At 41.0% G+C, this 14,843-nt stretch overlaps 1 protein-coding gene across 1 annotated transcript in view; it reads right to left on the bottom strand.

Annotated features, from left to right (window-relative positions):
* Positions 1-14,843, bottom strand: part of CWH43 (cell wall biogenesis 43 C-terminal homolog) — a 95,811-nt gene that overhangs the window by 32,032 nt on the left and 48,936 nt on the right. Inside the window, exons 11-13 of the mRNA XM_031664446.1 lie at positions 14,278-14,413; positions 6,330-6,479; positions 846-990 (exon numbers count right to left, since the gene is read on the bottom strand). Coding sequence (XP_031520306.1) covers positions 846-990; positions 6,330-6,479; positions 14,278-14,413 — 431 coding nt within the window. The remainder of the gene's footprint in view (positions 1-845; positions 991-6,329; positions 6,480-14,277; positions 14,414-14,843) is intronic.

Raw genomic sequence — 14,843 nt, 5'->3', positions numbered from 1 at the left:
AGTGGTGCAATCTCGGCTCACTGCAAGCTCCACCTCTCAGGTTCATGCCATTCTTCTGCCTCAGCCTCCCGAGTAGCTGGGACTATAGGCACCCATCACCACGCCTGGCTAATTTTTTGTATTTTTAGTAGAGACAGGGTTTCACCGTGTTAGCCAGGATGGTCTCAATCAACTGACCTTGTGATCCACCCGCCTCGGCCTAACAAAGTGCTAGAATTACAGGCATGAGCCATCATGCCCAAACCCATAATTAACTTTCATAATGTGGCAGATTGTGTTTTCTAAACATGGCTACAATAAAATCTCACTTCCCATTAGTATTCTTATCATGTGGTTTTTATATTCCTCTCATCAAGAGTTTAATGTGATCAGACTTGTGATGACACCGGGAGTAACAGTATATGACTTATAAAGCTATGCCATACAAAGCAATATAGGCTTTTTCTGGTTCTCTAGGGATACTCATTATTGAAAGTCAGCCAACATGCAGGAAAGAAGCCCAAGTAGCCCATGGCGAGGAACCAGGGTCCCAAGCCTAAAGCACAACTTGCGACATATAAATCTACTGTGAAGTAGATCCTCTAGTCCTTGGTTGAGCCACCTAGCTGACCCTGCATGGGACAGAGATGAGCTACCCCCATTGAGCCCTGTCCGCATTGCAGATTTATAAGCAAATAGAAGATTGCTGCTGTTTTAAGCTCGTATGTTTTGTGGTGATTTTCTATGCAGCAGTAGATACTCAGACTGCGCATTAAATTGTTAGGTGAGGTTGATTTTTTAAAAAACATGAAAGAAAAAGAAGTATTTTACTTAATAAATTATAAATCCTATTAAGATTATGTTACCTTCACATTGCCATGTTCAGTGAGCTGTAGATAATCTCTGGAGCCAGGTGCTGAAGTGATATATCCCAGAAATATCACTTGATTCGAGCTACTTTTCAGTAGTTTTGAAACAGCAATAGCCTGCAGTTTCCTGTCGAGGTCATCTCTAAAAAATGTAAAAATATGACCCTTTATAGTATTTGTAAAACAATCTTTAAAAAGTCTTAGTTACCTCAAAGATGATCTGCACATAGTGAACAAGCCCAGAGTCGTTCCTACTCGGGCAAATGTCTTAATGTTATACAAATGAACAAGACATAGATACAGTGCTTCAAATGAGTAGGCAGACAGACATTTGGCTGAGAACATGACCTTTCTTCACAAATCATTTGGAGTCCAGTCAATTTAAAGATCAACTCTAAATACAGCATTTGTTCAACTTTTCATCAGAAGAAATTAAATCAATAATGTGAGAACTCACCATCAGTATTACAGCTAAAGAACTAGTAGTTTAAAAAAGTAAAAACAGCCAAGAATACTGTTAAGATGAAGAATCCTGACATTTGCAGAGCCCATCAGGCTTATGTAACCTAAGCTCCTTCAACTGAACACTACTTTCTTTTTTTTTTTTTTTTTTTTTTTTTTTTTTGTGAGACGGAGTCTCACACTGTCACATGGGTTGGAGTGCAATGGCACAATCTCAGCTCACTGGAACCTCCACCTCCTGGGTTCATGCAATTCTCCTGCCTCAGCTTCCTGAGTAGCTGGCATGACAGGCACACACCACCATGCACGACTTAATTTTTGTATTTTTAGTAGAGACAGGGTTTTCCATGTTGGGCAAGCTGGTCTTGAATTCCTGGCCTCAAGCAATCCACCCACCTTGTTTCCCAAAATACTGGGATTACAGGCATGACTCACTGCCTAGCCCAACTGAACACTTTCTGAAAGCCTTCTTAACTCTCCTGCTCAAACACCGGCCGAACATGGTGCTTTTATTATGCTAAGCACTGTAAACCTATAAGTGAGATACTTAGGTGGGTACATCTAGCTCCTGGGGAGTTTAGCGTCAGTCTGTTTGGGGGAAAATAGGACATCATATTTTACATGATCCAGCCAGGAAAACAGAAACACCCTAGATGTTTCAAACAAAGTGAATTTAATATAGGGAATTGGTTAGCCAGGTGATGGGAAGCCAGATAGGAGTCAATTATGCAATCAGAGATTAACAACAATAAGAAACCAGTACAACCTCTACAGCTACAGGGAAAACAAGAGGAGGTGATATTATCAGAGTCCAGAAGCCAGCACTGACTAGTGGGAGATGTATCAATGGAGGAGGCTTCCCAGAGAAACTGGGACCATTCAGAGAAGAACTGGAGCCACAGAAGAGACTCAACTCCTCCCATAGACACCAGAGGGAGCAGAGAGAGAAGGAGAGAAATACACTCTCTTCTCTACTCCCTCCAACCTTGCACTAGTGCCTCCCATTGGCTAAACCTACCCAGAAGCCAGAAGGCAAGGGACTGTGAGAAATGCAGTTCTCTGCAATGCATAGCTGAGAGTAAGAGCAAGGAATGGAGCCCAGAACAGATAGGAAGTAGACAAACAGGGTATTTACATAGAAAGGTAGCTAATACATGAGTGTTAAGGGAGAAAATGACAAAGAAAATAGAAGATCACCAAGCACTGAGAAGACTGGAGAAACCTTGTTGAGTTAGGATCTCAAGACAGGACTGAGTTGGATAAATTTGTGTAGACAGCTGAGGGCTATTAAAAGATGTCTCAAGAAATAAAAGAGTGAAAAGAATGGCCATTTGTTAAACCCCTTTGCTACTGAATTCTCACAACAGAAGGCAGGTGGTAGCTCTATTTTCAAATGAGGCTAATATGCCTATGGTTATTCTTCATCTCCCCTGACCACATTCATCCTCTGTCTTTCTCTATGCCCTGGGAGGCTGACCCCTGCAGATTTCACCTCCTGGACTTCCTTCTCTCCTGGTTTCAAGTTAGGTTTGGCCAATTGGAGGCACCACAGGAGATAAAAATGTGGGAGAAAAGCAACATTCTGGGATTCCTTCCCCAGTCCCTCTGGCAGTAGCTGCATTCTATGCTAGGTGGTCCCTTGTCCTGGTTCTGGGTCTCACTGGGCTCTGGGAACACTGTTTTCTCTGCCTGTTCCTTCAGCCCTAAGGCAGGCACTGTTATGGGTGTCTGAATGCCTCAGCCTCTCTTATTTGTTCCATGGGTCCCTCCAGCATCTTGTTAAGTAGTTCTTTCATTAGGTCTGCAGGGAATTCTGTTCCATCTGATACCTACAACTAGGATTCAAATTCAGGTCTAGAAAATTCCAAAGCCACTGAACCACAGGAAGTGTTTTCAATCCAACATATTTTAGTAACATCTAACTGGAAGTAATCTGTGAATTTGGTTTTACATTTTCTCAGGAGATAAATCTTACCTAGTGAGAGTAATAAAAGTTAAAAGTATATATATGTGTATAAGGCAAGAGGGCAAGACAGAAAGAAAGAGACAGAGCTCACATATGCTTTATGTTTTCTTATCTGTTAATATTTTGTCAGTCCAATAACCCTATAAAGTAAGCTGGAAAAGGGAATTTTATCCCATTTTCAGAGACACGAGAACTGGAACTTACCAAGGTTTACCTGCAATGGAACGAAACCTAGAACACAGTTTTGGTTCTTTGTCACATAGTGTCAGACTATGGATTCTGTGTTCTCTCCTCTTTGTTTATGATGCATGTTATAGATTTCTTTAAATGGCGATTAGTGGCTCAGTTAATTACCTAAAATAATATCAATTTTCGTTAGGGTGTTTGCCTGTGTGACTTCTAAAAAATGCTGCCATTTCCTATTTAGTGGTTATAAAAGATGTACTTATGTAGTCAGTACTTTTTAAAATCTTTTGAATAAGCTAATAACATGCACAAGCATTAGGAATTATTCATTCCTAATAGGATTTTCACATTTATATGCCATAATCACTGGAAAATGAAATCTCTAAATATTTTTTCACAGTAAGAATTTGTGTATTTAGTACTGTAGAAAACAAAGACAAATAAAACATGTAGTGATCGCGTCACAAATTATTCAAGGTGTTAACTTTCCTATGTCACTTTTGGGGAGGCTACAGTGTACCAGACAGTAATTCTGGGGGGTGGCTCAGAGTAGTGGTTCCTAAAGCAAAGACAAAGTCTAGTCATGTGCGTGGGACATGTCAGATGCTTGATTCATGTTTGATAAATGAATTATTTTTTAAGCTGCCCAATATACCTTATATTCATAGTTGTCTGATTTGGTTTAGTAACGGCCATGTTAATTGAGCACTTACTACATTCATGTACGTTGTATGAGGTACTATGGGCACAAGAACCCCACGAAATAGGTAGGATTATTGCCCCTGATTTGCAGTTGAGAAAATTAAAGCTCGAGGTAGTTAAGTAACTCAGCAAAGGATACACAACTAGTTAAAGAATTAGGATTCAAACCGGATTGTCTGATTCCAGGTTCTGGAATCCCATGCTCTTAATCATTAAACTACACTGCCTTCATCCCTGGAGTTATGTATCCTCAATAAGTGTTCACTATTATTGTTACTGCTATTGTTGTTGTCATTATTATTGAATCAAATGAGCAAGACAGCAAGTAAAGGATATGGTGTTATCCAGAGAACTTTAAGTATGTGGTTAACAGAAAGTGAGAAAAGGCAATCCTTCCCTCCTCTTTTTCAAGCGCATTCCTAGGGCTCTCTTTTAGCTTTCTCTTCCTTTTCAAACCTATTCTTCACATTTTGGGATATATTGGAGAGAGTTAAAGGGGACGGGGGAAAAAGGCAAAGGAAAAATGGAAGGAGTTCAACTGTTTCTTAGGTTGAGAACTTGCAACCTTTAAACAAGAAAGTACCTTTTTTAAAAAAAGATAAACCCAATGTTAAGTACAACATAAGGTCATGGGAATGATTTCTGAATGTCTGTACTTCCTACATGAAAATCACTGGGAGCAACAGAAAGCATTTCTTCAAACAGCTTTTTTAAGAGATACGAACCATCTATATCATCCATCCTCCAAACACTCCTCTTATTTCTAAGGAGGTAAGCAAGAGTCTGGTTCATGAATGGTTCATATTAATTATATTTGGAAGGTTTATTTATATTATTTATTATCTGACCTATTTAAGAAAATATTCAAATATGCTTTCACAGATTCACATAATAGTATTAAAAACAGTCAGGTAACCAGGGAAATAAGAGTGGCAGACACATCAATTTGTTTAAATAAAACATAGTACAATAATGTTGTTTTCCAAAAGTATGTCACTTTAAAGTTCTGTGGCCTCTTGTGTCATTAATGCAGGCAAAGCTTGCATGTGAATGTCATAGCACGTAGCTCTTTACATTCATGTTTAAATTATTGTGGTTTGGTATGGTAGAGTATAAGTTATATACTTTTATGTTTGCTTTTACAATATATTGCTGGGATTATTCATCATTTATTGAGTACTGTCACTGGTCGTAAATGTTATTCTTTGGTGGTAAAACTCATTCCCCACTCTTCATGTTGCTTGTAGAGGGACTTCCTTGGAAAACCACCATTGGCCTCTCTCCCCATTCTTTACTTTTGGGGAGGACTTTTCTAATTCAATAATATTGAAGTTAATTTTATGTGCTTGTCTCAAATCCTTCTTTTCTATTCTCCTTGGAAGCTGCCAGTTTGCAAACAGGCTGTTTTCCATCCTCTTCTTTCCATCAAGGAGAGAGCTTGCCAGGGCAGGCAGGGTAGGCCCACCGTTTAGGGGGAGTCATTTTCATATATATTTGGGGATGTATTCACAAGTCCATATGGGCACTTAAGCCAGGTTTTCCAAATAGGCTTATCAGTATTTAAAGTGATATTTAGATCTCCCTCTTCCAGATTCCTCTGCCTATCGGTTGTTTGTGAAAACATGAGGGAGAGAAGAGATGTCATTTAATAAACTCAAATCCCAACAGTACTTCCATTTGTAGCAGTAATCCTGTAGGAAAAGGGAATTTCTTTTTCTGTTGTGTGGTTTATTGTGTAGTTGCAAGCACTTGCAGCCCTGGGTTTGGGGCTGCCTATGCCCTGACCCTGTGCTTGCTCCTCATTGGATGAGTTGTCTGACCTCTCTCAGCCTAGTTTCTTGACCTGCAAAATGGGACTCTAATAGTGCTTACCTTGCACAGAGTGAAGATCAAACACAGTAATGTACTTTGGACAGTCCCTGCACAGGGAATTGACCGTACAGCTCAGTAAGTGCAGACTAACACGGCCCGTCCCTACACCAGCACTAACAGCTGCCTGCATCTTAAATGCTTCTGTCTGATTTTAAAAACCAGCAACACAGGGAGAAATACTTTGGGAGGTAAAAAAGAAGAAAATGAGAAAGGTGATTTCATAGAAATCAAAGTACATTGTTAATAACGTTTCTTGGCATTTGTGTAATATTAGGTAGGCCAAAGAAACCCACTCGTGGTTCCCAAAGTGTGTCACGACAAAATCCACCGGCTTGCCCGAAATGTTAACGGTCAATGTGATGGCTGGTGCGATCTCGCCCTCTGGTGACGGAAGAAGGTGATGCTCCGATTTCACAATTGGGTATCTTGACAAAGCCATAATCCTGTATTGCAATGAAAAGAGACATGGGCATCATTGTCAGTCCCACTCTACCATGTACATGTGTTAAAAAGGGATGTGTCAGAGCAAGATGGCTGAATAGGAACAGCTCCAGTCTCCAATTCCCAGCGCGAGCGACACAGAAGACCGGTGATTTCTGCATTTTCAACTGAGGTACTGGGTTCATCTCCCTAGGGAGTGCCAGACAATCGGTGCTGGTCAGCTTCTGCAGCCCGACCAGCGAGAGCTAAAGCAGGGCGAGGCATCGCCTCACCTGGGAAGCGCAAGGGGGAAGGGAATCCCTTTTCCTAGCCAGGGGAACTGAGACACACAACACCTGGAAAATCGGGTAACTCCCACCGCAATACTGCACTTTAAGCAAACAGGCACACCAGGAGATTATATCCCACACCTGGCCGGTAGGGTCCAACACCCACAGAGCCTCCCTCATTGCTAGCACAGCAGTCTGTGATCTAAGGGCAAGGCAGCAGTGAGGCTGGGGGGGGAGGGGCGCCCGCCATTGCTGAGGCTTAAGTAGGTAAACAAAGCCGCTGGGAAGCTCGAACTGGGTGGAGCTCACAGCAGCTCAAGGGAACCTGCCTGTCTCTGTAGACTCCACCTCTGGGGACAGGGCACAGCTAAACAACAACAAAAGCAGCAGAAACCTCTGCAGAGGCAAACAACTCTGTCTGACAGCTTTGAAGAGAGCAGTGGATCTTCCAACAGGGAGGTTGAGATCTGAGAAGGGACAGACTGCCTGCTCAAGTGGGTCCCTGACCCCTGAGTAGCCTAACAGGGAGACATCCCCCACTAGGGGCAGTCTGACACACCACACCTCACAAGGTGGAGTACACCCCTGAGAGGAAGCTTCCAAAGCAAGAATCAAACAGGTATACTCGCTGTTCAGCAATATTCTATCTTCTGCAGCCTGTGCTGCTGATACCCAGGCAAACAGGGTCTGGAGTGGACCTCAAGCAATCTCCAACAGAACTACAGCTGAGGGTCCTGACTGTTAGAAGGAAAACAATCAAACAGGAAGGACACCTACACCAAACCCCATCAGTATGTCACCATCATCAAAGACCAGAGGCAGATTAAACCACAAAGATGGGGGAAAAGCTGGGCAGAAAAGCTGGAAATTCAAAAAACAAGAGCGCATCTCCCCCGGCAAAGGAGTGCAGCTCATCGCCAGCAATGGATCAAAGCTGGACGGAGAATGACTTTGACGAGATGAGAGAAGAAGTCTTCAGTCCATCAAACTTCTCACAGCTAAAGGAGGAATTACGTACCCAGTGCAAAGAAACTAAAAATCTTGAAAAAAAAGTGGAAGAATTGATAGCTAGAGTAATTAATGCAGAGAAGGTCATAAACGAAAGGAAAGAGATGAAAACCATGACACGAGAAATACGTGACAAATGCACAAGCCTCAGTAACTGACTCGATCAACTGGAAGAAAGAGTATCAGCCATTGAGGATCAAATGAATGAAATGAAGTGAGACGAGAAACCAAAAGAAAAAAGAAGAAAAAGAAATGAACAAAGCCTGCAAGAAGTATGGGATTATGTAAAAAGACCAAATCTACATCTCATTGGGGTGCCTGAAAGTGAGAGGGAAAATGGAACCAAGTTGGAAAACACTCTTCAGGATATCATCCAGGAGAACTTCCCCAACCTAGTAGGGCAGGCCAACATTCAAATCCAGGAAATACAGAGAACGCCACAAAGATAATCCTCGAGAAGAGCAACTCCAAGACACATAATTACCAGATTCACCAAAGTTGAAATGAAGGAAAAAATCTTAAGGGCAGCCAGAGAGAAAGGTCGGGTTACCCACAAAGGGAAGCCCATCAGACTCACAGCAGATCTCTCGGCAGAAACTCTACAAGCCAGAAGAGAGTGGGGGCCAATATTCAACATTCTTAAAGAAAAGAATTTTTAACCCAGAATTTCATATCCAGCCAAACTAAGGTTCATAAGTGAAGGAGAAATAAAATCCTTTACAGATAAGCAAATGCTTAGAGATTTTGTCACCACCAGGCCTGCCTTACAAGAGACCCTGAAGGAAGCACTAAACATGGAAAGGAACAACCGGTACCAGCCATTGCAAAAACATGCCAAAATGTAAAGACCATCGAGGCTAGGAAGAAACTGCATCAACTAACAAGCAAAATAACCAGTTATCATAATGGCGGGATCAAGTTCACACATAACAATATTAACCTTAAATGTAAATGGACTAAATGCTCCAATTAAAAGACACAGACTGGCAAACTGCATAAAGAGTCAAGACCCATTGGTCTTCTGTATTCAGAAGACCCATCTCACATGCAGAGACATACATAGGCTCAAAATAAAGGGATGGAGGAAGATCTACCAAGCAAATGGAGAACCAATAAAAGCAGGGGTTGCAATACTAGTCTCTGATAAAACAGACTTTAAACCATCAAAGATCAAAAGAGACAAAGAAGGCCATTATATAATGGTAAAGGGATCAATTCAAAAGGAAGAGCTAACTATCCTAAATATATATGCACCCAATACAGGAGCACCCAGATTCATAAAGCAAGTCCTTAGAGACTTACAAAGAGACTTAGATTCCCATACAATAATAATGGGAGACTTCAACACTCCACTGTCAACATTAGACAGATCAACGAGACAGAAAGTTAACAAGGATATCCAGGAATTGAACTCATCTCTGCAGCAAGCACACCTAATAGACATCTATAGAACTGTCCACCCCAAATCAACAGAATATACATTCTTCTCAGCACCACATAGCACTTATTCCAAAATTGACCACATAATTGGAAGTAAAGCACTCCTCAGCAAATGTACAAGAACAGAAATTATAACAAACTGTCTCTCAGACCACAGTGCAATCAAACTAGAACTCAGGACTAAGAAACTCAATCAAAACCGCTCAACTACATGGAAACTGAACAACGTGCTCCTGAATGACTACTGGGTACATAACGAAATGAAGGCAGAAATAAAGATGTCCTTTGAAACCAATGAGAACAAAGATACAACATACCAGAATCTCTGGGACACATTTAAAGCAGTGTGTAGAGGGAAATTTATAGCACTAAATGCCCACAAGAGAAAGCAGGAAAGATCTAAAATTGACACTCTAACATCACAATTAAAAGAACTAGAGAAGCAAGAGCAAACGCATTCAAAAGCTAGCAGAAGGCAAGAAATAACTAAGATCAGAGAAAAACTGAAGGAGATAGAGACACAAAAAACCCTCCAAAAAATCAATGAATCCAGGAGTTGGTTTTGTGAAAAAATCAACAAAATTGGCAGACCGCTAGCAAGACTAATAAAGAAGAAAAGAGAGAAGAATCAAATAGACGCAATAAAAAATGATAAAGGGGATATCACCACCGACCCCACAGAAATACAAACTACCATCAGAGAATACTATAAACACCTCTACGCAAATAAACTGGAAAATCTAGAAGAAATGGATAATTTCCTGCACACTTACACTCTTCCAAGGTTAAACCAGGAAGAAGTTGAATCCCTGAATAGACCAATAGCAGGCTCTGAAATTGAGGCAATAATTAATAGCCTACCAACGAAAAAAAGTCCAGGACCAGATGGATTCACAGCTGAATTCTACCAGAGGTACAAGGAGGAGCTGGTACCATTCCTTCTGAAACTATTCCAATCAATAGAAAAAGAGGGAATCCTCCCTAACTCATTTTATGAGGCAACATCATCCTGATACCAAAGCCTGGCAGAGACACAACAAAAAAAGAGAATTTTAGACCAATATCGCTGATGAACATTGATGCAAAAATCCTCAATAAAATACTGGCAAACTGGATTCAGCAGCATATCAAAAAGCTTATCCACCATGATCAAGTGGGCTTCATCCCTGGGATGCAAGACTGGTTCAACATTCGCAAATCAATAAACATAATTCAGCATATAAACAGAACCAAAGACAAGAACCACATGATTATCTCAATAGATGCAGAAAAGACTTTTGACAAAATTCAACAGCCCTTCATGCTAAAAACGCTCAATAAATTCGGTATTGATGGAACGTACCTCAAAATAATAAGAGCTATTTCTGACAAACCCGCAGCCAATATCATACTGAGTGGGCAAAAACTGGAAAAATTCCCTTTGAAAACTGGCACAAGACAGGGATGCCCTCTCTCACCACTCCTATTCAACATAGTGTTGGAAGTTCTGGCTAGGGCAATCAGGCAAGAGAAAGAAATCAAGGGTATTCAGTTAGGAAAAGAAGAAGTCAAATTGTCCCTCTTTGCAGATGACATGATTGTATATTTAGAAAACCCCATTGTCTCAGCCCAAAATCTCCTTAAGCTGACAGGCAACTTCAGCAAAGTCTCAGGATACAAAATTAATGTGCAAAAATCACAAGCATTCTTATACACCAGTAACAGACAAACAGAGAGCCAAATCAGGAATGAACTTCCATTCACAATTGCTTCAAAGAGAATAAAATACCTAGGAATCCAACTTCTAAGGGATGTAAAGGACCTCTTCAAGGAGAACTACAAACCACTGCTCAGTGAAATAAAAGAGGACACAAACAAATGGAAGAACATACCATGCTCATGGATAGGAAGAATCAATATCGTGAAAATGGCCATACTGCCCAAGGTAATTTATAGATTCAATGCCATCCCCATCAAGCTACCAATGAGTTTCTTCACAGAATTGGAAAACACTGCTTTAAAGTTCATATGGAACCAAAAAAGAGCCCGCATCTCCAAGACAATCCTAAGTCAAAAGAACAAAGCTGGAGGCATCACGCTACCTGACTTCAAACTATACTACAAGGCTACAGTAATCAAAACAGCATGGTACTGGTACCAAAACAGAGATATAGACCAATGGAACAGAACCGAGTCCTCAGAAATAATACCACACATCTACAGCCATCTGATCTTTGACAAATCTGAGAGAAACAAGAAATGGGGAAAGGATTCCCTATTTAATAAATGGTGCTGGGAAAATTGGCTAGCCATAAGTAGAAAGCTGAAACTGGATCCTTTCCTTACTCCTTATACGAAAATTAATTCAAGATGGATTAGAGACTTAAATGTTCGACCTAATACCATAAAAATCCTAGAGGAAAACCTAGGTAGTACCATTCAGGACATAGGCATGGGCAAAGACTTCATGTCTAAAACACCAAAAGCAATGGCAGCAAAAGCCAAAATTGACAAATGGGATCTAATTAAACTAAAGAGCTTCTGCACAGCAAAAGAAACTACCATCAGAGTGAACAGGCAACCTACAGAATGGGAGAAAAATTTTGCCATCTACTCATCTGACATAGGGCTAATATCCAGAACCTACAAAGAACTCCAACAAATTTACAAGAAAAAAACAAACAACCACATCAAAAAGTGGGCAAAGTATATGAACAGACATTTCTCAAAAGAAGACATTCACACAGCCAACAGACACATGAAAAAATGCTCATCATCACTGGCCATCAGAGAAATGCAAATCAAAACCACAATGAGATACCATCTCACACCAGTTAGAATGGCGATCATTAAAAAGTCAGGAAACAACAGGTGCTGGAGAGGATGTGGAGAAATAGGAACGCTTTTACACTGTTGGTGGGATTGTAAACTAGTTCAACCATTATGGAAAACAGTATGGCGATTCCTCAAGGATCTAGAACTAGATGTACCATATGACCCAGCCATCCCATTACTGGGTATATACCCAAAGGATTATAAATCATGCTGCTATAAAGACACATGCACACGTATGTTCATTGCGCCACTATTCACAATAGCAAAGACTTGGAATCAACACAAATGTCCATCAGTGACAGACTGGATTAAGAAAATGTGGCACATATACACCATGGAATACTATGCAGCCATAAAAAAGGATGAGTTTGTGTCCTTTGTAGGGACATGGATGCAGCTGGAAACCATCATTCTCAGCAAACTATCACAGGAACTGAAAACCAAACACCGCATGTTCTCACTCATAGGTGGGGACTGAACAATGAGATCACTTGGACTCGGGAAGGGGAATATCACACACCGGGGCCTATCATGGGGAGGGGGGAGGGGGAGGGATTGCATTGGGAGTTACACCTGATGTAAATGACGAGTTGATGGGTGCTGACGAGTTGATGGGTGCAGCACACCAACATGGCACAAATATACATATGTAACAAACCTGCACGATATGCACATGTACCCTAGAACTTAAAGTATAATAATAATAAATAAATAAATAAATAAATAAATAAGTAAAAAAAAAAAAAAGAGGGATGTGTCCCACTGCACACATCCCACCAAGGAACATACAAAGCAATGTGGCAGAGACTTATATGGCAGTCCACTTGTCAGATCCTTTCATCTGCTAGTTAGCATGTCTCACTGTGTCACTAAGGAAACACCATCACCTCTGTTTTAATAAGCGCTATGGACACACGAAAAGGGCAGCATTAACAATACACAAAACCCATTGTACTTGCAGTTACTCTGCCAACACATTTGCGTAAACAATCATAATATTAATCAACACATATGGGAAGGTACAGTCTTGCCAACTATGACATGGAGTAACAATTTACAAAATTAGAAATGAAAAACTGTCCTATAGGCATATGAAAAGGCATTCCACCTCACTCTAAGCCACAGAGCTCAGTCCTTAGTAGGCTTCTCTTCTCTAGCTAGATGCATTGTCTGTCACCTTCATGGAGTCTCTGAGACAGGTCTGTCTCTATACGATGATAGCTGAAAGTACATCTCCAGCCTGGCCTGTCCTTCTCAGCCCTCCAGGCCATAACCAACTGCCTACTGGGCATGACTTGACTGTCTTGGGGTATCTCACACTTAACACAAACCTACAACTTTCCTGATGGTTCCCATTCCATTAAAGGGCATCATCTCTTAGCGGGTACTCAGGTCAAAAACCTAGACATCGCCCTTGATTCTTCCTTCTCCTCCACTGACATCTAAACTGTTGTAAGTTCTGTTGGCTCTATTCTAAAATAGTTCCTGAGTTTGTCCTCTTGTCACCATCTCCGCTGTTCCCATTGTCATCTCTCATCTGTGCTATTCCACCTATCATTTCTGCCTCCTGGCTCCCACTCTTGTCCCTGAGAATCTGTTCTTCCAGATCACTATCTGTTTAAAATCCTCCAGTGGCTTCCAATCACAACTGGATAAAATGGAGCCCTCTATGATCAGGTACCCATCCTTGACTTCCTTTCTTACCAGTTGCACTTTGGCCCCCCATGCTCCAGGCACACCAAGATGGATCCTGCCTCAGTCTTCACCCAGACTGTTCCCTCAGCTCTTCCCAAGGCTGATCCTGGCTCCTGCTCACAATGACATCTTCGCAGAGACCTTCCTGATCACCCTGCCTATAGTAGCATCCCCACGGCCAATGCCCACCCAGTTATTCTCCCTCAGTGGTTTCTTTTCTACACAGCACTTATTATGATTGTGAAGTACCTTGTTTATTTTTTGTGTGTACATGTTGATTTTCTGTCTTACACTGGAAAGTAAGCTCCATGAGGACAGCATCCAGGCCAGACATGCTTGGTGCTGTGACCTCAGCTCCTAGATTTATAATGGTGAAGAACTGGAAATATCCAGTCATAGAAAAACCATTTTAAAAATTACAGAATGTGCATATCTCCAGCACCTCCTCAACCCACAAGAAGCATCACTGGGGCATATTCACCAAAGGTATGAAAATATCAACTTGCCACTCCAAGTCTATGCAGCCTAACCTTTCAGGACTATCTTCAGGATTAATTCTCAAGTGTATACTCACCCCCAAGTATGATACCTTGTGCTTGGACCAAAGTCTGTATAGAAACCCAACTTCTCCCCTAGCCACATGGTTAAGTCATTGTTCCCCATATAGGGCTTAGAAGCATCACTCTCCAAAATTGTTATGAAATCTGCACCTGTTCAGGAAAAAAAAAAAAAAAAGTAGCATACAGTGATGAATCACAGCAAGGCAAAAAACAATTAGCAACATTTTATTCTTGACCCTTAACCTTTTTTTCTTTACTGTTAACCCAAAAACAAAGTAATTTTTAATAAGTCACTGGAAGGAAGTGGCTCAAATCTGAGCTCTAAAGAATTTTTCCATGTTTAGAACGCAATTAAAATGTGAAACACCTCCAGGAACTACCGAGAAGGATAAAAATTTTCAAATGTGCTCAACATCATTCCTGAAATTTCAAATAATCTTAACGCATTTCTCAAATATCCAATTTATGTTCAGAAACAAGAGAACGGTGCACCATAGCATTTTATTCCAGGACAGATAGCTCCATGGTACTGACCCAGAACTAAGTTGATTGGCGTTTCTAGATCTTGGCCAGGAGTGCC

The sequence above is a fragment of the Papio anubis genome, chromosome 3, assembly GCF_008728515.1.
Source record: "Papio anubis isolate 15944 chromosome 3, Panubis1.0, whole genome shotgun sequence".
Classification (NCBI taxonomy): domain Eukaryota; kingdom Metazoa; phylum Chordata; class Mammalia; order Primates; family Cercopithecidae; genus Papio; species Papio anubis.
Note: the sequence above shows the minus strand (reverse complement) of the source record. Positions and strands in the feature narration are given on the sequence as shown.